The sequence below is a fragment of the Herpailurus yagouaroundi genome, unplaced genomic scaffold (assembly GCF_014898765.1).
Source record: "Herpailurus yagouaroundi ecotype Mexico unplaced genomic scaffold, PumYag 189, whole genome shotgun sequence".
Lineage (NCBI taxonomy): Eukaryota > Metazoa > Chordata > Mammalia > Carnivora > Felidae > Herpailurus > Herpailurus yagouaroundi.
In genome coordinates this window covers 2,606,093-2,629,778 of record NW_024412420.1, presented here as the reverse complement: position 1 = coordinate 2,629,778, position 23,686 = coordinate 2,606,093, and the positions used below count along the sequence as shown (strand labels likewise).

The 23,686-nt window shown below is 38.3% G+C and overlaps 1 protein-coding gene across 4 annotated transcripts in view; it reads left to right on the top strand.

Moving 5' to 3' along the window:
- CLTC (clathrin heavy chain) overlaps nucleotides 1-23,686 on the top strand; it is a 65,936-nt gene continuing 42,250 nt past the window's right edge. The window contains exons 1-2 of one of the 4 annotated variants that reach the window (XM_040496953.1): nucleotides 1-365; nucleotides 23,394-23,601. In XM_040496953.1, the coding sequence (XP_040352887.1) occupies nucleotides 324-365; nucleotides 23,394-23,601 (250 nt within the window). In that variant the 5' untranslated portion in view covers nucleotides 1-323. The remainder of the gene's footprint in view (nucleotides 366-23,393; nucleotides 23,602-23,686) is intronic. The other 3 variants (XM_040496954.1, XM_040496955.1, XM_040496956.1) reach the window with 3 other exon arrangements.

Here is a 23,686-nt window from a genome sequence, read left to right as displayed (position 1 = left end):
CGGCACTCCGTGGAGGGGTACATAAGGCGGAGGGGGTGAGGTGACTTGGGCGGAGTTCTGTCGTCGGGATCCCTCCGCAGGGCTCAGCCGTTTCCGGAGTCTGCGCTGCGCCCGGTTCCGCCATTGCGGCTCTCCCGGACCCTGGAGCCTCCGCCCCCGACCCGAGCTCTTTCGTCTGCCTGCCAGTTTCCTGCGTCCCCGGAGAGTATCCTGCTGAGTCCAGCCTTCCCCCTCCCCCTTCTCCTCCTCTCCCTTGGAGAGCCTGGGCAGCCACTGCCCCGCAGCCCCAGTGACAGGAGGAGACCATACACCCCGACAGCGCCATGGCCCAGATTCTGCCAATTCGTTTTCAGGAGCATCTCCAGGTGCGGCTGGGTTCGGGCCTATGAGGGCTGTGGAAAGGGTAGTAGGAAGGAAGAGGCTGGAGTCTGGGCCCAAGCAAAAAGCAGGATCGGAGCGGGGTGGGTATCGGTGCTTGGGGTATTGGGGTAGATGGAGGATAGGGGCGCTATCTTGGAAAGCCTAAGGGTTAATGGTGTGGGACTTGAATAGAAAGGACGAGAGTCGGGGTGCAAAAGGCAGCGAGGCCAGGCCTGGGTTCGAGGGCCTCTATTTTCGCTTCCTGGGTGGTAAAAACTGCGCATTCTAACCCCCTCCCCCCCTTGCCGTTTTATTCAGTTCATTCATTTGGGTTGCTTGGCGGGGGGTGGGGTGGGGGTGGGGGGTGGGAAGGAATCTCCCGCGTTTCTTCCACAGCAAGGATTTTCAGTCCCTAGGCCAGTGCAGAGCTGTCATCTCCGATTGCTCTTCTCTTCCCTTTCCCCATCGTGTCTGTATTCGGCAGTTGTGGGGCGGGTGGGCTGGGGAGGAGCAACCTTTTTTCTTCCTCCCTCTGCGGCTCTCAACTGGGAAAGGCACCTTCCCCAGGGGGTGGGTGGAACGGCAGTGACTTGCCTCAAGCCTTCCCTGAGGCAGTAGGAACAGAAGGTCACTGAAGGAACCAGGAGGAGGGTAAATGGGGGAACGTATTTCTCAGGGCGGTGTCAGTCTCAGTGCGTGGGGTCAAGGTCCCTAGGGGTACTCGTCTTTTTTTCCTTTCTTGATTTCTCTGGGGATGATGCAGCTTTTATCCCCTCTTTCGTTTTAAGAGGTGGGAAAGAGTTATCCATAGGTTATCTTGGGGTCTGCTGGAGTATAGCAGGTAGTTGTGGGCTTGGCGTAAGTACTTCCTTCAGGATTGCATGGAATGAAATAGAGTCCTGGAGATAGAGCATACCTGTTCTGAGATATGCAAGGTTGTTTGGTCTGCAATTGGCTTACTTTTAGTAGGTTCTAGAGTTCTTCCCCGTGGTGCATTTTCCTATGCAACATACTGTCTTATCTGGCAGTTTGCCCGTGGCGGGCCCAGGCAGATAGATGATCATTGGAGGGCTTGACTGAATTAAGCCGTTTTTGAGCTTCTGATTTTCTTAGTTCACCAACCCTGGTTTTACTCTGGCTGCAGTAATTTATTCATGTATTTTGTTTTCTTCCCAAATACCCCCTCAAAGAGGCCTGCCTCAGCTCATCTTCTGAAGGCCTGAATTCATAATGATAAAAGATGCCGTGGTTTGACATGATATTAGTGTTAGTGGCCTATTGGACACCTTACCGTTGAAAGCTATTTTATTTACTTTCTCCAGTTGGTATAAAGGATTCTTGTTAATAAAAAGGTTAATAAAAAGGACTATTTAGGCTATCAGTAACATAACTTCATTATTTCTTTACAGGTATTAATCATCTTTGCATCAGCAAGAAATTTTTTTCCTTTAAGTTTTGAATTGTAATGAATAAATCTAAAAAATAAGTAACACACCTTTAGTCATCTGTGCTTTTCAGATAACTCATTTGAAGTAATGGAACACTTTTACAAAAGGTTAAAAAATGTTAAGTGACAGTGGACACAGAGAAGTTCTTGTTTTTGCTCCAAGTTTTAATTGCTGTGTTCTTTCTGTTAAAGTGGGGGTGTAAATGAATGTAAAGAGTTGGGAAAATAATATTTTTAGGTGTGAGGGGAAAACACAGGCTCATTCTCACACTAGAGTGTTGCTGAAATATAATCTTTCTGTAGATAAATGTTTGTAAATTATAGACAGAAACAGGTACTGTTGGTTTACAAGGCAGAGGTATGTCCCATTAGTAAACCCTATTTCTTAACTAGTGGTGATTTGAGCAGTAGCTTTTCATTTCGATTAAAGACGAGATGAGAATTGTTAAATAATCCCAGAGATTGGAATCTCACCTTGTCACTAATTGAAGACAGATTTAATATGGGTCTGATTTCTGAGTTTCTCCATATATTCAAGTGAAACCATTTCCTTTTGAAATAATTTGAAGATTTGAGTATAAAGCAGCTTTGCAAATGTATTTGGAGAATTCAGTCATTTTTTTGTAGTAATATGCCATGCCTAAAGTTAAGCTTGCTAGTGGGTCTGTGAACTTCCAGTTAATAATGGTTAATGGTGCAAAGGGCCCCAGTCACCAACTTCTTACAGAGTATCTCCTAACTTCTCATTTTTATCCCTTCTCTTTTTTAAAAAATTAATGAGTATTATTTTAATAGGCACCTCAGGTCTTTGGCCTGAGTTCTGCCAGTTTGCTAAGTAGCAGAAAATTTTCTGAAACACTTAGGATAAAAATTGGGAACAAGAATTGAGGAACTTGAGTGTAGAGTTAGTTTTTGTGAAAATTTCCAAAGGTGAACTGTAAATGAATTTATTTTTAACTATTCTGTCCAACTGAAGGATCTGTCATCAAGGCTTGGAATTATATGAAATGAATGTTAAGTATTTTAAGTTATGAAGGGTGTGTGTGTGTGTGTGTGTGTGTGTGTGTGTGTGTGTGTGTTCAGGATTGCTAGGCTGATAGTCAACAGATGAGTGCCTATTTGGGCAAGATAATGCTAGAGTTGCAGATTGTAAAAAACATCCTAGACTATACGTAAAATATTGCCTGCAATTCTCAGTTCTTGGCACATTAAGTATCTTTATGCTGATTGGCACATTTTACTGTATACCCAGGTTCTTGAGTTCTGCAATTAAAAATCTCCCCACCCATTTTTTTTTTTTTCTCTTTGATCCATAAATGCAGGCCTGGAATGTGTTGTGAATTGAATGGTAGAAGTTCTTGCTATGGCTGTTTTGATTTGCAAAGAGAGAGCAGTGCCCGCTATTATTGTGATATTGTATATGCTTAACTATACTGCTTGGAAGAGGCATACTGCCTGGAATTCTGCAGCAGTTTACCTTGGGAATAGCTTTCAAGTTTAAGATGTATCATGTTTTTCAGAATTTTCCTAATGGTCTATTTACTTAAAGGGGTGTGGCTAATTGTGGTGAATATGCTTGCATTCTGTTTAGGAGATAATGTAAGACGTGGAACTGTGTGTATATAGAACAACGGTCGTTTTCGTGCTAGTGTATAGTGAAATACGTGATTTTAGAAATCTTAACCTGTGATATTTGAATTATATTTAACAGTATGTTTTTTCCTGTCACTATTACTGATGTGATTTTTCTTTTTGAGAGCTACTGTCCAAAAGAACTTTCTTCCATGATGAAAATATATACTAGTGGGACACTTGAGTGGCTCAGTCGGTTGAGCATCTGACTTTGGCTCAGGTCTTGATCTCACTGTTAGTTTGAGCCCCACATCAGGCTCACTGCTGTCAGCCTGTCAGCTCCGAGCCTGCTTCAGGTCCTCTGTCTCGCTCTCTCTGCCCCTTCCCTGCTTGCACTCTCCCCCAAATAAATAAATATTTTAAAAAAAAGGAAAAAAAGAATATATACTAGCTACATAAGGATACTGAAATATGGTTTGTGTCACTGAGGAACTAAGTTTTTACTTTTATTTCTTTTTAATTAGTTTAAATGTAGATGACCACATCAGCCTATTGTCTACTACATTGGACTGTACATTTATAGGCTTGGTAAGAATGAAGGTTTATCTGATCACCCATATTTGTATGTTTAGAACATTTTATTAACCAAAATTAAAACATTCATTATTTGAAAGTTGTTGGAAAAAAAAATGTTAGTTGAATACTGTCTCTTTTGGGAAGTGGTGGTGATGAACAGTGACTAGTGAATGAAGGGAACAGTAGACTTCTTGTGAGAGCCTGTTTTGCCCTATGAATATATGTGGCTGGGTGCTTTCAGTCTTCACTTAATCCCCAAGGGATACTGTCCAAGGGAACACAGTATCAGAATGGGATTTGAACCTGGATCTTTGGACACAAAATATTTCAAAGAAATAGGATGATTGGCCTTAAGAGAAGTTATACAGTATCCTACTTCGCTTTTTTCCTGTTGGACTTTGCTCTGAGGATGTTCTAATTTGATCCAGAATGTTAAAATTTCGACATGTAAGGAGTATAAAATTTTCAAATGAGATATTTTACATTCCTTTCTTGGGGTAGTGATTTTTCAAAATCTGATTTGTATTTTACAGTTAAGCACATCTCCTTTCAGACCCTCTTTTCATTGGAAATATTCTGTATTTAGATTTCATGATATTTACAGTTGAAAAAGCAGATTTGCTTATCTAGGTTATCCAAACATAAGTTTTCCATAATTGAATCAATTATCAGTTACTATTTAGTTTTAATTAAATTTTAAAATAAATTCAGTCACAGCAACCACATTCCAGGTGCTCAGATCACATGTGGCTTGTGAAATGTGGCTATAGTATTGGAGAACATGGGTTAAGACTAACCTCTTCTGGGGGTACCTGGGTGGCTCAGTAGGTTAAGCGTCTGACTTTGGCTCAGGTCGTGATCTTGTAGTCTGTGGATTTGAGCCCCGCGTTGGGCTCTGTGCTGACAGCTCAGAGCCTGGAGCCTGCTCCAGATTCTGTGTCTCCCTCTCTCTCTGCCCCTCCCCTGCTCGTGCTCTGTCTCACTCTCTCCCTCAAAAATAAATAAACATTAAAAAAAACCAAAACTAACCTTTTCTGTTTCTCAGTAAAATAGGCCTGCTGCTTCACAAAGTTACTGTAAAGATCTGAGGTCATGTATGTGAAAGTACTTGATGTAGCAGTTTAGGAACATGAATTGTGGGGTATAAAATTTTTGTCCAGTACATTTTATTCATGTAGCTCACCACCAGTGATACAGTATTTTATTTGCACACCTAGATTTTTATGGTTTATAAGTGTTTGATAATTACCTAAGATTTGAGTACTTATCAGCAACTATGTTAGACTAGGGACAAAGTGATGAACAATACTGACTATAGCTTGCGTTGGTTAACTGGCAAAGGCTGTCCACACATAATTGCAACACGTTATATAATGTCTGATGCTGTGCAAGACTTAATAGAAATATTTGTATGATACAAAAGTGATCCCTCTCTGACATGTGCCCAAAAGAAAGAAAATTTTTAATTTTTTTATTATATTCCATGAGCTCTCACTGTATGCCATTGGTACATTTTTAATTAGTGTTCCTTGGTCAGATACATTTGACAAACCTGATCATCATATCTGATAAAATACCCGCCTGAAATGCCAATCAGACCTTCGCTGGTGTTATATATGTCCTATGTTGAAATGAATGTTCTCACTTACATGGGAAATGAGTTCATAACTGATATTTCAATCCTTTATATTAGAATGAGGTTATTTCTCTAAATTTATTCGCATATATGTCGTGATGAAGCTACTTCACAAAGTCAGCTCTAGATGTTTTTCCCCCCTTCTTGGCCAAGTGCCTGTGGCTAATGCTCTTAACCCAAAGGGATGGCAGGAGGCTTGGATCTAAATGCATTATGCAAAACCCAGCTGTCAGAGTTGGATTTTGTGTTTCCTTTTTTTGTGTGTTATGAAAGATATAATTTATTTTGCCCTAACTTTAAAAAAAAAAGTGTTTATTTTTAGAGAGCAAGCACGCACACACACACAACGTGGGGTAGGGGTAGGGGCAGGCTCCGCACTGACAACGTACAGCCTGATGTGGAGCTCGAACTCACATACATACCCTGAGATCATGACCTGAGCTGAAGTTGGACTCTTACTGACTTAGGCACCCATATGCCTCTATTTTGCCCTAACTTAAATTTGCCCTAACTATTCACCAAATCTTGGGGCACCTGGGTGGCTCAGTTGGTTGGGCGTTCAACTCTTGATTTCCACTCAAGTCATGATTCTGGGGTTGTGGTATCAAGCCCCATGTTGGGCTTCACCCTGAGCGTGGAGCCTACTTGGGATTCTCTCCTTCTGTTCCTCTCCCCCATTTGTACTTTCTCTCTAAAGTAAAACAAACAAAACAAAATTGTCCTGAAATCTACAAGATCAAAATTAATTGACCATTAGAGTTATTTGAATACCTGTGTACTGAGGACACTGCTAAATATTGTATGTTCATGATCTTATTTAATTAGCAAGAAAATCTCATCAGATAGGTAGGGTTAGCCTTATTTTGCACTTGAGGAAACTGAAGTTCATGGCAGTTAATCTGTAGGGTCAGACAGCTAATAAGTGGATGGCCAGACTTTAATACTTGGTCTTTTTGCAGTGTGGCACATTGATGAATGGTCTATATAATTTGAACTGCAAAATATAGCAGTTTGTTTGCATCTATGTTGTGGTGTCTTTTGATGTACACATTCTGCCAGTGGTTTGTTTTTAGGTCAATAGTTCTTTTTTTTAAGTTTTATTTTATTTTGAGAGAGTGTGAGAGCACATGCTTGCATGCTCAATAGCAGGAGAGGGGCAGAGAGGGAGAGAGAGAGAATCCTAAGCAGGCTCCGAACTATCAGTGCAGAGCCTGATGCAGGCCTGAACCCACAAGTTGTGAGACCATGACCTGAGCTGAAATCAAGAGTTGGATGCCCAACTGACTGAACCATCCAGGCACCCCAATAGTTTTTATATTATAAGAAAAGTAGGGGCCAGTGAGCTAACATTTGACTTTCTATGCTTTAAGTGGCTATTTAGATGATGTTTAAAAATTTTTTTTTTTTCAAACGTTTATTTATTTTTGGGACAGAGAGAGACAGAGCATGAACGGGGGAGAGGCAGAGAGCGAGGGAGACACAGAATCGGAAACAGGCTCCAGGCTCCGAGCCATCAGCCCAGAGCCCGACGCGGGGCTCGAACTCACGGACCACGAGATCGTGACCTGGCTGAAGTCGGACACTTAACCGACTGCGCCACCCAGGCGCCCCTAGATGATGTTTTTAAAGGGCTTTATTCAAGTTCCCACTAGAAAATTGTGCAGAATGATTGGGATCAGGTTAACTGGTAATGAGGATTATCTTTATCCCTCTCAAAGCTGAACTTCTCAAACATGTCTATAAGAGAGTTTTTCTTAATGACAAGAGTGTGAATATGTTTTAGTTTAAAGCCACTTATGAAAGCAGGAAACTTCTATTTTACTGTATTATTTATGTTTTTGTAAATGTAAATGTTTTGTAATGTAAAACTTGAATAGAACTCTAGGAAAAGTGGCACTTGAGGTGGGGGTGAGGAGGAAAGTGGGAGTTGAACATGCTTGCTCAGTGTGAATAGCATAACCATAGAGGGGAGAAATGGTTACAGGCTTGGTTTTGCTTTGGAGGTAGAACTACCAGTAAGTTATATTCGTACTTCCTGTTCTGACTCATTGGGTAAATAGGACTTTTAAGTTCTGAAGTAAAGCAGATTTTAAAGCTTATTTCTGAAATAATAGGAATTGAGTGCATTGAAATCATTTTGCCACATTAAAAAATTTAAATTCTCCTGTGTTCTCTTGTGGAAAATGTCTCAGATGTTTGAGATCTTTTTATCTTTTCTGAACTTCCTCATTAAGTTAAAATAATACTTTTTGGCAATTGGAAAGTTATACTGGGGTGTGTTTTTGTGTTTATATCATAATACTTAGCTTATACAGATACTCAAGTATTCTTTCTTAGCCCTGTGCTAGAGCGGAGTCTCCCTTTATCCAGTAGAGTAGAATATATATGCCATGCAAAAGGGAAAAAAAACTACCATGTACCCAGTTATTGAAGCCAAGATCTTGGAGTTACACCAGATTCTTTCCTTTTATTTTCTTTTTCTTTTTTTAGTGTTTGTTTATTTTGAGAAAGAGAGAAAGAACACAAGTTGGGGAGAGGCAGGGGAGAGAGAATCCCAAGAGAATCCCAGCATAGGGCTCTATCTCAGGAACTGCAAGATTATGACCTGAGCTGAGGTCAGGAGTTTGACACTTAACTGACTGAGCCACCCAGGTGGCCCTTTCCTTTTATTTTCCACATCCAGTCCATTTCTGGAGTAGGGAAGGGAAGAACTCTAATAGTGATGCACTCTGGGGATCCTAGGGATTGCAGTTTCTGATGACCTTGGGGGGGTGTGTGTGTGTGTGTGTGTGTGTGTGTGTGTGTGTGTGTGTGTGTGTGTGTATACACACACACACACATATGTAATGCTTTAAACAAATTCATTTTACAGTTTTAGAGGACAGGCTGAAATGAATCCCATAGGAGATGATAGGGTTTTGGCAGGATTGTATCCTTCCTCCAGGCTCTAGAGGAGAATCCATTTGATGACTCCCATCTATTGACTGAGAATCAGAGTAGATGAAAATGGGATTTGGGAGAGTTGCCTTCATCTGTTTCTGACTAGCTGACAAAAAGGACTTAAAAACCACCATAGTGGACACAGTGAAGCCAAAGATTAATCATGTATACTCAACTTGGCAAACAGGTGACTTTGGATAATTCATTGAGGGTGAATAATTAGGGAAAAAACCCATAGGGAGAACATGGTTTACAAAATTCTTGTCTTTCTCCACTCTCTTTGGTACTGTATATTTCTCCCTTTTGAACTAGGTAAATCTAAGGTGATTTTCTTTTTTACTATAAAATATTCTTCAAGAAGGAGTTCCCTTATATTAAAAGCCTTACCAAGTCTCCACATTTATTGAGTCCTCTCACAGCTAACTTCTATTTCAATTACTGCAACATGTTCATTGAAGGCTATCATAGGCTTGAAATCCATCTGGATTGGTAAGAGGTAAATGTAACATATCTAATAATTATTGTTCTCTGGCCTCACAGTTATAACTGTTGGATGGGGTAAGAAACATTTTAAGTATCCCTCAAAAACTCAATCTATTAGGGGTATATTTCTGGAGATCATAATCCAGAAACAAGTGAAAAAAACAATTCTCCTAATATGCAGATGGAATTTTAGGTATGTTCTAAAATTCCCATGATTGTACCTTAATGGATTCAAATTTTGTTTTCTTTTTAATGCTTATTTATTTTGAGAGGGAGACACAGAATCCAAAACAGCCTCCGGGCTCTGAGCTGTCAGCACAGAGCCCAACATGGGATGGGGCTTGAATCCACAAACTGCGAGATCATGATCTATCTGAGCTGAAGTCAGATGCTTAACCAACTAAGCTACCCGGGGCCCCTGGATTTTTTTTTTTTTTTTTTTTTAAAGCACTTTAATGGAATGGAGAGGATTTTCCAGTGTTTATGGAAACACTGGTATAAAAAAGTGCATATGAAGAGTTAACATGGTTTCTGAAATGTGAAGAGTAGAAAAACATTTTCAAGTAAATTATTTTATAATTTTATTTATTTATTGTTAAGTAGGCTCCATGCCCCCATCATGGGGCTTGAATTCACAACGCTGAGATCAAGACTGTCATGCTCTATTGACTGAGCCAGGCAGGCACCCCTGTAAGTTATCTTATAGTTTTAAATGTCTTTATAAACTAAGTCAAATGACTACTTGAAGTATGTATTAAGCATATCTAATTCCTAAGAATTTAATAGGGCCAAAGATCTTTTAAAATTGAGATAAAATTCATACAACCTAAAATTAATCATTTTATTTATTTATTTTTATTTTTTTCTTCAATATATGAAATTTATTTAAAATTAATCATTTTAAAGTGAACAATTTAATGGTACATTGACAACATTGTGCAACCAACACCTGTATCTACTTCCAAAACCTTTTCATCTCCCAAAAGGAAACCCCAAATTCATTAAGAAGTATCTCATTGGGGGGGGCGGCGGGGGCCCTGCAACCACTAATGTGCTTTCTCTCCCTACAGATTTACCTATCAGTGGACTCATACAATATGTGACCTTTTTTGTCTAATGTTTACTAAGCATAATGTTTGAGGTTCATCCATGTTGTAGTATGTATCCCATACTTCATTCCTTTACTCAATACTCCATTGAGTAGAAGATATACTGCATTTTATTTGTCCTTTCAGTAGTTGATGGACATTTGGATTCTGTTTTTTTCAGATGACTAAATATTTTTTCTTTTTCTTTTTTTTTTTTTAATATGAAATTTATTGTCAAATTGGTTTCCATACAGCACCCAGTGCTCATCCTGACAGGTGCCCTCCTCAATGCCCATCACCCACTTTCCCCTTTGGATTCTTTCCACCTGTTGGCTATTATGAATGGTGCTGCTGTGAACATTAAAGTTTTTGTTTGAATACCTATTTTCAGTCCTTTTGGATATATACTGAGGAGTGAAATTGCCAGGTCATATGGTTTAGAACTGTGTTTTAATTTTTTGAGGGATTGTCCAACTGTTTTTTCATAGCAGGTGTATCATTTTACATCGTCACCAGCAATGTATGAGAGTTCTAGTTTTTCTGCATTCTAATACTAGTCAAAAGCTTTTTTGAGTGTCTAGGGAATGGTCTGCTTGCTAAAATAAACACCCTACTTGGGTACATAATGGTATTTTTAGTTCTATCTGTTCTGTCCCAAGTTTTGTAGCTCTGTCCTCTCTTTATTTTTTTTAATTTTTTTTAACATTTATTTATTTTTGAGACAGAGAGACAGAGCATGAACGGGGGAGGGGCAGAGAGAGAGGGAGACACAGAATCGGAAGCAGGCTCCAGGCTCTGAGCCATCAGCCCAGAGCCTGACGCGGGGCTCGAACTCACGGACCGCAAGATCGTGACCTGAGCCGAAGTCGGACACCCAACCGACCATGCCACCCAGGCGCCCCTCTGTCCTCTCTTTAACTGTGTGTCCTTCTTTAGATGGTATTTCAATTTCTTCTGAGACACCATGTATTCCCCTACATATATTTGGGCTAGGCATGCATCCCTTGTAATTGCACCGTTGTAATTACTGTGTGCTTGTTATGCACTGAATACAGGAGGCCATAGCTCATTTACTGTAGAATTGTCTGTATTAGTGTGGTGTCTGGCATACAGTAGCTTTTAATTAAAATGTATGATTATGGAAAAAATACTTTAGAACTAGGAAGAGATCTGAGGAAATCTTTAAAAGTTTTTTTCTATTGGAACTGGAAGAAAACTTCAGAGAACTGTTGGCATTATCTGTGGCATGTAAAGAAACTTGATACAATACAAATAGAAAGCTGCAGTAATAGAATATATACAGAAACAGTTGATCCTGGAGCAGTTAGCAGAATTGCCCCTGTGGACATCAGCAATGTGGAAGATTAACTTGAAGATTTTAAATTTAGAGAAAATCCCAGAATTAAAAGAACAGGAGGTGTGACAGAATAGGTTACAAATCTAAGAGTTATAGAAACCAAAATAATTGGAATGGAAGCTCTTTTTAGACAATGGAAGAAAATTTAACTGCTATGAAAGAGGAAACAAGATTTAAAGCGTTCAGCATTTGAGACAGGCCTGGGGAAGTTTTAGTACCATGAATTAAAAAAAAAAAAAATCTATAAGCATCCATAGCATACCCTTTCCCTGACCACAGTGAAGCAGTATCTATAGGGTTTGGGATGGAAGGTTTTTTCCATTTTTTAGAAGATATGAGCTACATACAAATTGTACACTCTAAATTCTCTGAGCCTAAAACCTGTTATTTTCCTTGTAGGTTGTTACCTTTGTAGTGATGACAAATTTATAGCTTAACAGAAAGTAAAGAAAAGCAGTTTCACACATAAATAGCAGGCTATAAAATATTCAGTTGATGTTAAGTTGCCAAATAATAGATGCTCAATAGGTATTGGAAAATAAATCCTGGTCAGTTAGTTATTTTAATGTTTCAGACTCCCTGAATTTGTTAATATTAAATGATTTTGAGAAAGCTTGTAACTCTCCATGCTGAGTGTTAATTCATTCATTCTGTTGAACTTGGAATTTTTGGCATTTAGGTTCACAAGGAAATATTCCAGTGATTCACGTAAAAAATTGATTCTGGCCTTGTAACTTGTAGCACCTCTGTGCTGATCATGCTTTAAATGATTGCTCCAACTAGGAAAATGAGCACTAACCACATAATGTCTAATTTCCTAGCAGATATGTTGGTATAAGTTAGAAAAAGACATGAATATGTGCAGCAGTAACGGGGTTGGGCTGAATCACTGGGTTCCCACTTAAAAATACATTTTGGGAAGTTGTTGAGAAGTTGTGTCATAGAATGAAATTTCTTTGGGACCTTTACAGTTTTAATAGTAAGGAAACTAACCAGATGTTTTAGTTACTTAAACCAGGAAACCAAGCCTGTGGTGTCTGCCTAGGGACATTCACATCATCCTTTGAAGAATTTTAGGTTAGGTCAGCTCTAAGTTTTATAATCTTGGACCCTCAAAGTAAGCCTCATTTCTAGTACTTCAAAAAGAGTGTTTGGATAAAGTCTACGACCCCCCTTCCCTTCTCCTAACACACATAACATACATACCTATAATCAGTTATGATTTTGGTAGCATTCACTTGTTCTGTGCCAGCTGAATGACATTTATGTGGAAAAGGACATGACCTTGGAGAATCTGCAAGATTTGAGACTTAAAAACTTCCCAATATTCCCCTGTAGTTTGATCAGAATCGAGGTGTAATATTTCATCTAATTATTGGACTGTTTTAATTTTAAGAGTGAGTCAAATTTAAGGTTTTAAAATTTTCCAGTCAGTAGTTGGCTACAAGTAGGAAAAATTCTTTTTGAGTTTCCTGATAATTTACCAAAAAACTAATAGTCTTACAGTCCAACTGTGGTTCCTTCTTGAATATAGTACTTAATTTTGGAGTGAGTGACCAGAGTCAAATTCTAAGAGACCGTGATTGCCTGAAAGGCTAACATGGAGTGGAAGCAAAGGGTCAGCAAGAGTTAAAAGCATTTTTACTTCTTGCTTGAAATGTGTGGAGTACACAAAACAATGGCCAGTATCCTGTTGATGGAAGAACTAAAGGAATGCTGCATTCTCAGCATTTGTCTTCATTTCCTGTAGAAGACAAACTGCAGTTTTTATTTGACATTCTGCTAGTTTCATGGCTAGTTTCAAGGGCTCAGTGAAGTGACTGGTGTCAGCATTTTTTTTTTTTCCACTGTGATTGATATTAATGAAGGTAGAGGATGTTTAGGGGTTTTTAAAGGAAATTATGCTGAGTGGAATACTTGGGATAGGAAGTTAACCAAATCTTCAGGCACTTAACTTCAAAGTAACTACATTGAAAAAAATAACAGCATTGAGTGATATCCAGGTATCAGCAGGTCTCTCAAATTGTTGACTTCTTAACTCTCTAGTGGTAACACTTACTAGTAAGTCTTTATCAAGATACAGGATTCATTTACAGAAAAGGTAACTGAAATAGGACAATACATGGAGTACCTACAAAATAGACTCATCTGAAATATACTAGCTTGTATGTACTTCCTTTCCATTGTAACTCTTCAGATGAAACCAGGAGGAAGGATCTGGAAAGTGTAAAGCTAAGCACTAATTATGATACATGTTTTTAGTAATGCTGTCATAAACACAAGTTTTCATGTATTTTGATTTTCAGCTGATACAGCTGGTAAATGAGTTCTCTTCTGAGTTTACCAGTCATTCATTAGGAAGCAGACTCCCTGAGTATGCTTATAAAGAAGGCTGTTTGCAGTGAATGTTCCTATTGATCAAATGTAACAACTGTTGGTTGAAATTAGTAGGCTCAAAGCAAGACGAATATTCCTTTAATTATATGATGTTTGTAGGCACAAACAATTGTGATTGGTTGCTGTGTGATAGAGACTGTGCTAACAGAGTCTTCCTCTTTAGTCCAAGAATTGGGCATTGAAGAATAGCATGGGGGTGCCTGGGTGGCTCGGTTGGTTAAGCGTCTGACTCTTGATTTTGGCTCAGGTCACAGTCTTGCAGTTTGTGGGATTGAGCCCCACATCAGGCACTCTGCTGTCAGTGCAGAGCCTCCTTAGGATTCTTTCCCCCTCTGCCTCTCCTTGCTTGCTCCCATGTGCACTCTCTCCTTCTCTCTTTCTCTCAAAAATAAATGTAAGAAAAGAAAGTGCATGGTTTTACCTGGTTGTATTGTCTTCTAGCATTTTCTGCCTTTTATAATAAATGCATATTATTGGATTGCATACAGCCATAGTCCATTCAGTCCCTTTAACACTATTTTCATAGTTTAATCAATAATGTATTCTAATAAGGTACTAACCATCACTGGGTTCCTGATTCCTGCCATATATATAAAGGGTTTTCTAAGCTGTGTTTAGTAATGTGTTTTGAGTAAAGCAAATTGGCCTACCATAGGTTTGACTATGTAATGTTAGTAGGATGACATCAGAGCCATTCTGTTTTGAAAAAGTATATATCATGATGTCACAGTCCCGGAGTAGGTACTGTAAAATGGCAGAAATCCATAAAATAAATCCATGAAATAGGGAGTGCTTATGTGGCCTTGCACTGTTTTAAGTGCTTGATGTGTGCTAAATCACTTTAACCCTCCACGTAGCACCTAGGCATGCTTTGCTCAAGCATGAATGAACACTTTCTCTTTTCTGTTGCCATGTTTACAGTCAAATCAAGTATAGTTCCAGAATCAAGACAGGAAAAACAAAGCTTTTAAGTCATTAAAAACTGATGAGCCTTCAACATAGATTTCTGAATCTAATTCTGCTGAAGTTAAAAAAAAAAAAATTTTTTTTTTAGGGGTGCCTGGGTGGCTCAGTTGGTTAAGCATCCCAACTCTTGCTCTTGGTTCAGGTCATGATCTCAAGGTTCTTGAGATCGAGCCCTGTGTTGGGCTTTGTGCTGATTGCAGGGAGCCTGCCTGGGATTCTGGCTCTCCCTCACTCTCTGTGCCTGCCCATGTTGTCTCTTTCTCAAAATAAATAAAAATAAAAATTTTTTTTATCATATCTCTGATTTTAATACAATCTTTTCCACACTTATTTTTTAAATTAGAGATTCATCATACAGTTGTGTATCTTTCTCCAAAAGCGTTATGATATTGATGAATATCTTAGAAATTGAGGCAGTGGCAGTTTATCAAGCATAGAGACAGGCCTCTCTTTTCTCCTGTTTTTCGAAGAAATTACATCTTATTATATCTGCACATTCTTAATCCTTTGTAACCCTGGGCCTTTGCTGTTTGAAAGTGTAGTGATTTCTTGAGGGGAAAGAGCACCTAGATTGAGGAGTTCTTCCCTTGGGTTCTCACTTCTGCTAGTATTGAACTTTGCAGATTTTTTTCTCTCAAGCCTCCTGCAAGCTATCTGGACTTTAAAACTTGAAGGTTCTACTTTTTCCTCCATCTTTTTGTCTTGTTTGAAATTCTTGTATAACTTTACCAATTGTCCTTCCTATTTTGCCAGAGTTTAATTTTAAGTTACCTTTTTCTCCTTGTTGGACTCTCAGGAAAAACGTCTGAAAACATTGCCCTTCATTAGACTGTGCAGCGATGGAAATGTATATTTTGTGCCTTCCAATAGTAGTCACATGTGGCTGTTGAGTACTCGAAATGTGCGTAGTGTGACTGGAGAACTGAATATTAAATTCTATATACTTAAAATTGAATAGTTGCACGTGACCAGTCGTTTCAGTCTTGGACAGTGCAACAAATCTTCGTTCTGATTGGACAACTCCTTTAGAGTATAACTAACTTGAATTACATCATTCTTTGGTTTGATTTTCATCTTTACCTTTTGAAAGTTGTATTGTTCCTTCCTGCCCTACAGGTAAATTGCCTAATAAAAATCTGATCCTTATACATTTAGTTTTCAATTTCTGTAACCTTGTAAGAGAATAGAAATTAATCCCTTTTTAAAAACTTGAAAAAAATAGGAAGCTTTCATATAAGAACTGGGGAGAGGCATATACCCAGTCATCTAGATTTTTAATATTTTGCTATATGTGTTTCTTTTGTTTTAAACATTTTAAAGAGATTCAAGCCATCATGACCTTTCCTAAATACTTCAGTATACGTCTTTAGAAAATAAGAAAAAAAAATTTTTAATTTATTTTGAGAGAAAGTGGAAGGGAGAGAGAGAATCCCGAGCAGGTTTTGTGCTGTCAGTGTAGAGCCTGACACAGGGCTGTATTCCTCAAACCTTAAGATCATGACCTGAGTGAAAATCATGAGTTGCACACTCAACAAATTGAGCCATCCAGGCGCCCTTATTTATTTTTTTAAGTTCATTTTTTTGAGAGAAAGAGAGAGGGGCAGGGGGAGAACACTAGTGGGAGGTGGTAGGCAGAGAAGGAAAGAGAGAATCCCAAGCAGGCTCTGTGTTGTTAGCCCAGAGCCAGACTGGAACTCTGTATTTTAAAACATAGATATTTCTGAAAAAGGATACATCACTTGTTTTGTTAATGTTCCTCAATTTTGATTCCTCAAAAATGGGTCCTCGTGATTAGTCCATGTTATGTACTTTCAGCAAGAATACCACAGAAGTAATGTGTTCTTTGTACTTCATCATATCAGGAAACATACTGTTGATTTGACCCATTGCTGGTGGTATTAACTTTGTTTGATGAAGGTTGTGTCTGACAGGTTTCTTCACTCTGAATCTCTTTTCCCCAGGTGTCTTAGGAAATACCGTGAAACTATGTAAATATGTCATTACTCAAAATTTCATCCATTAATTTTAGTATCCATTGATGAGTCTTCTCTGAATCAGTTATTGTGATACTTGCAAAAGAGTGACTGTTTAAAAATTCTATTGATTGGTCTTTTGCCACTTTTTGAGAATTTTTTTTTTAACTTTTATTTATTATTGAGAGACAGAGACAGAGCTTGAGCATGGGAGGGACAGAGAGAGGAGGAGACACCGAATCTGAAGCAGGCTCCAGGCTCTGAGCTGTTAGCACAGAGCCCAGTGTGGGGCTCAAACTCACAAACTGCGAGATCATCGCCTGAGCTGAAGCCAGATGCTTAACAGACTGAGCCACCCAGGTGCCCTGGTCTTTCACCGTTTTTAAGTTTGCTTTCTTTATAAGGAACAGTTTTTCTTTTTTTTTTTTTAATTTTTTTTTTTATGTTTATTATTGAGAGACAGAGAGAGACAGAGCATGAGCAGGGGAGGGGCCGAGAGACCGAGAGACACAGAATCTGAAGCAGGCTCCAGGCTCTGAGCTGTCAGCACAGAGCCCAACGCGGGGCTTGAACACACAAACCGCGAGATCATGACCTGAGCCGAAGTCGGACACTTAACCAACTGAGCCACACAGGTGCCCCTATAAGGAACAGCTTTTCATTTTTTGTTAATTATTATTTTTTTATTTATACTAGTGTGGACTCCTGATTTCATGAACCTCTTTTAATTTATAATTGTACTGAAAAGTAATTAATAGTATACATATTATAAAAGAAATGCTATCTTTCTGTAAGATCATTCTTGCCTCTATAACATTAGTTAGACATTGAAGAGCAAAGATGGAAGAGGCTTTTACTCTTTAAGAAAGTTCTTTTATTTGAAGAACTTAAATTTAGTTGGATGAATTGACTTGGAATTATGTGGCATGGGCTGATAGGAAACATTGGGAAACTCTGGTTTTGGAAAGGTGTAGTATAGAGGTGCGTGTGTGTCTTTTAACCAGGTGGCCTAAGCTTTTCTGCACATTGAAGAGTGAAATTCTATGGTTGCTTTACATTTTAACTTCTGGTTGTTTTTTTTTTTTTTTTTTTTTTTTTTTTTAGTATTGAGCTCTTTAGGCTAAAGAGAATTTTTGATGGTACTGACCTTATGCCATCTGTTTGCGTTAGCTTTCCCAACTTGCTCCCTCAGCAAAGGTGGTAGAGCATATTTGCCAAGTTTGTTAGAAAGCTTTAGCAGTGTTCCATGGTGCACCTAAAAAAAGGAATTAAAATAAAATAGGGTTACTTACTTTGAAAATGTTACATGGTTCCATGTTACATGGTTTTGAAGATTTTGGTTTCTACCTAACTTTAGGCAAATTGAAGAACAGAATTGAAAGTTTGTTGAGTGTAATTTCCTATTCTTTAAAAAGGAAAAAAATGGCATCTCACAGTGTCTGAGTAAGTTTAGCACCCAGAGACCACTAATCTATTATCAGTAGTCAAAAGATATTCACACCCAGAGTTACATCCAACCTGTAGGACAGCTGAATTAAGTAGATAAATGCAAATACAAGAAAAGCTAATCTTGAGCCTAAGTACTCTTGAGTTGTGTGTTCTAAAAGTATCTATTGAGCCTTTACTGTGTGTCAGACATTGTTCTAAGTGCTCTACATTAAACACAATTCTGGGAGGTACTGTTATCTCAGATGTTCCAGAGGAGGAAACAGGTACACAGATAACTGATTAGCCCATGATCATCGAAGTGACGAAACTGGCACTAAAATCCAGACGTTTTGTCCTGATGAAGAATCTACAGAACGAACTAATTTTGAATGGCACTTGTACTTTATAATCAATGTTATATATTTTTATAGTAATTGTCTAGTTGAGTGAAGAACCTTCTGTGTTCTCTAGATAATAGGGGGTCTGAAATACTATCTGTATGCCTCACTACAAAAACTAGAAATGTAGTGTCCCAGCCCCCCACCCCCCACACCCCCCACCACCCCCAGGCATGTTAATCCAAATTGGGGTGAGAGGGAGAGGAGAGGGAAGAAGAAACATTTTTGTATCATTTCTAAAATGTAACTCCAGGATTCTCCAGAGTTTTGGTTTGGCTGATTAACAATACATTGACTTAACTTTTTGGAAACTAATCTAGGCTTAAGTGTCAGGCCCTACAATATGCACTTATGGACCAGTGCCCAGAATGTAGTGTGGAAACCAAACGAATTGCAACATTTGAGTTGGTTTTCAGAGAAGTTGATAATTTGTATGGTTTTGTGCATGTGCAATTAGTCTTTTGTTTTTCTTTGTTTAAAGGAAGGATGGAAATCTATACTTTCATATACATAGGTTGTCTCTAAGATGGAAAAGCATCTCTAATTGCTGGGGGGAGAGAGGTATTACTGGAAGCATAGGTGGGTCACTTCTCAGTATACCCTTTTGTACTGTTTGAATACTTTGCCATATGCATATAACTATTAAAAAAAATAAGTAACCCCTTTTCTTGGACCTAAGTTTATTGATTCCATATTTTTAATTAAAAAAATTTTTTTAAGTTTATTTAGAGAGAGTGAGTGAGAGTGGGGGAGGGGGAGAGAGAGAATCCCTAGCAGGTTCTGTGCTGTCAGCGTGGAGCCCGACAGGGGGCTCCATCTCACCAACCTGAGCAGAAATCAAGAGTCAGACCCTTAACCGATTGAGCTACTGCCCCAACTCCATATTCTTTTTAATTTATAATAAAAAGTATAAGTTTTTTGAAGTTAAAAAAATTCTTAATAGAAATTTCCAAGCATATGTCAAAACAATATCCCCATTTTCAATAGTAGCAACATTTTGTCAATTGAGAATATAAAAAAATGTAGCCAGAATTTGGATATTATTATGTATTCTCTGAAAATTGCTGCAAGTTTGGAGACTCATATGCCCTCTGAGTTTATTAGTGGTTTGTTGCACAGTTTCTGTGGTAGATTGCTCAGATACCATGAGACCTTTATAATTGACTAAGAATTTTGTATGGCTTGTGGTGTTTTGAAAATAAAACCTTTTTTGAGGGGTGTGGAGCCTGCTTGGGATTCTCTTTCTCTCCCTCTCCCCCACTTGCTTGCAGGTTCTCTCTCTCTCTCTCTAAAAAATAAATAAAAACTTTTTAAAAAACATTGTTGCTTTTTTTTTTAAGTTTATTTATTTTTGAGAGAGAGAGAGACCGAGCACACAAGTGGAGGGGAGGGGCTGAGAGAGAGGAGACACAGAAAATCCCAAGCAGGCTCTGCACTGCCAGCACCATGCGGGGCTCAAACTCAAGAACCGTGAGATCATGGCCTGAGCCAAAACCAAGGATTGGATGCTTAGAAGAACTGAGCCACCCAGGTGCACCCCCATTGTTGCATTTTAAAAGTTTAATCTATGTAGATATTAGTAGACATAGTTGTCTAGTATAACCCTTTTATTTTTTTATTTACTTACATATATATTTTTAATTTACATCCAAGTTAGCATGTAGTGCAATACTGATTTCAGTAGAACCCAGTGATTCACTGTTAATGATGGTGACTTGCCCTATTACTGTGTGTTTTGGGATCTTTCCCTTTTGAATATGTCATGGGAAAATATGGGAAGAATTGGTGAGTATTCTGAGCACTCTCACTGAAAAAGGATCACTAGTAAGGAAAAAAATCTTACTGATCTTATTTGAAGAAGTAGAGTCAAATGTAACTTTCTCTGAACTGATAGGAGTATGTCATTTGAAGTTCTGTCACTTAACTGGGAGAGACTTTGTAGGAAGGAGCAGTTTCCTATGTAGTTGTATAAATGGGCATTGATTATGTATGCTTTTTAAAATGTTTAAACATGTGGAATTGGTGAGAGCTTGACACTTGCCTTTTGTTTAACTTCGTTTTTTAAATAAAGCATGGCTATTTCATATGGAGTATTTTGAATAGCACTAGGACATTCTTGGTAGAAAAGATAAAAAATATATATGCATAGCTTTCTTGGTAGAATGTGTAAATGAAGAATGAGAAAAAAATATATGAGGATTACATAGATTGCAAGGAGTGCAAAGCAAGAACCCCATCCATTTGTAACCAAATCTGCTTTTTCTTCAAATAAAACAACCCTGAGGTGTTGGAGGTCAGTGCCTACTGTTGACAACATGCTTTTCTGACTACATTTATTCGGGGACCTAGCTGGGAAGTAAGAAACACAGATTTCTTGACTTTCTTTTTTTCTTCCTCTACTGTCTTTCCTAATAGTTTTCTTTTCTTATAGTTGTCTTGCACCTGCCTCTGAAGAGTAATTTGAGATTCAGTTAGTTACTATTTGACCCACACTATTAGTTTTTACTCTTTCTCAACATTCGAGGACTTAAGCTGTGACAATTGAAGCTCAAAATTGTCTTATGTGAATGCTTGCTATAGTGACTTAGAAACCTAGAATTCTTCTTTTACAGAATAGTTTAGAAGATAACATGTTGCTCTTACACATATAGTTCTGGGTGGTCTGTAAGCCATTAGAATTTTTTCTCCACCATTACTAGAAAGGTTACAATGGAGGGGCGCCTGGGTAGCTCAGTTGGTTAAGTGTCCAACTTCGTGGATACTTCTACAATGAAGATTAATTTATTTACTATTACATATGAGCCAGTATGTTTTGATGTCAAATATTCACTATTAACAGGTTAAAATTCCCCTACAGGGCTGCCTGGGTGTCTCAGTCAGTTAAGCATTTGACTCTTGATTTCAGCTCAGGTCATGATCTCATGGCTCATAAGATGGATCCCCACATGACAGTGTGGAGCCTGCTTGGGATTTTCTTTCTCCCTCTCTCTCTGCCCCTACTCTGCTCTCGCTTTCTCTCCCTCCCTCTCTCTCTTTCTCTCTCTCTCTCAAAAATAAATAAATAAAAAGAAAATTACATAAGTCTGAGGACCCTTCCACTCAGAAAAATAGATGTCTGTATCTTTGAAACTAGTGGACAACTTGTTTTGTATAAGGCCTTCTGAAGCCCACCAACAATCCCTTCGTATGTGGTTGGGGTCCTCATTTATCTTCCTTCATTAGTTCTGGACCTAAAAGTTACTACAAAAGTTAAAGTCATGAAGAAATGAAAGTTAATTCCTAAGATTTTATTTTAACCAAATTTGTTACAAATTATTTATCAGCTTGTATACTTGCCTTGCATTGCAGCATATACTTGAATTTGTAAAGGTAGTTAATCTTCTACTTTATTATCATGTTTGTATTAATAGTTAGACTATTGCTTGACTCCTTGCCCTGGTATTCAGTAACTAAGTTATTGTAACTACACTTTGTAACTGGTTGTGCTTGCAGTTGTTGAAGTGAAAATAAAATGTAGTCTCTTAATCTTATGTTTTATTTTATTCAGAAGCCGGCCTAGTTATTATTAAGTGTGATTAGCAGAATTTGACAAAAGAATTTAGATAAAATATAGTTAACTTGGCTCAGGCCAGTCCATAAGAGAGTAGTGACAGTGGTGGTCTCTGGGGAGGAAAATTGGATATCTGGGCGGTCACGGGCAGAAGGAAGACGTGTTTGTGTGTGCGGGCTTTTTAATTTTGCTTTGGATTTTGTTCCATGTGAATTTATTATCCGTTGGAAAAAAGGAAAAAAAAATGGCCAAGGCTAATGAAACCTTCAGTAACTTTTTAGCAGGACTTAATCTGTTAGACTACATTTAGGCACCAGAATATTAATGACCCACTCTGGTAGAGACCTTCTAGCAAGTGCCTTTTTCTCACACACTTACGTGGTTTTCAAAAACCTACCATCTTTAGATTCTCTATATTTATTTAGCAAATACTTTAATATCTTCTTAATATACAAAGCAAATCTGATTCCATTATTTTCCTTGTAAAAACCCTTAAGTAGCTTCCTTTGCCTTTGGAGACATTCAGGATTCTTACTGGGATACATTCAGCTTATCAGTTTTAATTCTTTGCTCCGCAAGCCTTTCATAGTCATATATCTGGACCTTAGTATTTGTTCTTCTGTTGAGCATTCTCTTTTCTACCTTCCTTGGACACATTCCCTTAGCTGTGGGCCGCCTTTAACCAGGTCCCTCTTACATATCTTTGTTTTGGCGCTTTTGGCAAAGCATTGCCAGTTGTTTACGTGTCTGCTTTTGTTAGTTCCTTTACATAAGAACTCTGAAGTTTTAAATCTCTTTTTATGCTGAAGTTAATTTTCAGATTCCTAAAGTCCAGTACTTGTGAGCAGATGACTGCTGAATATTGAAGGGGGTAAGGGAGGACAGACCTTAAACCAAAAAAGGTCAATGACCTCAAATCCCCTGAACCACAAAAGGTAGCTGTTTCCTTTACCTTTTTATGTATTTGTTCTGCCTCTTAGTTATAACCACAAAGTTAACATATCTCTAGTTATAACTACAAGGTTATAATAAAATAGTTGAATGCTGTATTTGTTGGAAGAACTGAAGGTCCATCAATAGCCTCATTTGAATGAATAACGGAGTTGTTACTGTTGACCTTGAAGCATTAATGGTTAAATGAGGTAATGACAATACGTGAATATCAAGTCTTTCTGATTCACTTTGTAACATGACTTATTATGTTTTTGGTTTTTTTCCCCAGCTCCAGAATCTGGGTATAAACCCAGCAAATATTGGCTTCAGTACCCTAACTATGGAGTCAGACAAATTCATCTGCATTAGAGAGAAAGTAGGAGAGCAGGCCCAGGTGGTAATCATTGATATGAATGACCCAAGTAATCCAATTCGAAGACCAATTTCAGCAGACAGCGCCATCATGAATCCAGCAAGCAAAGTAATTGCACTGAAAGGTATAAAAGATTGTGGGGTGGTTTTCTTTCCTTTTTTTCCTTCCCTATGTATAATTTATTCAAATACAATAAAAGATCTACCTTC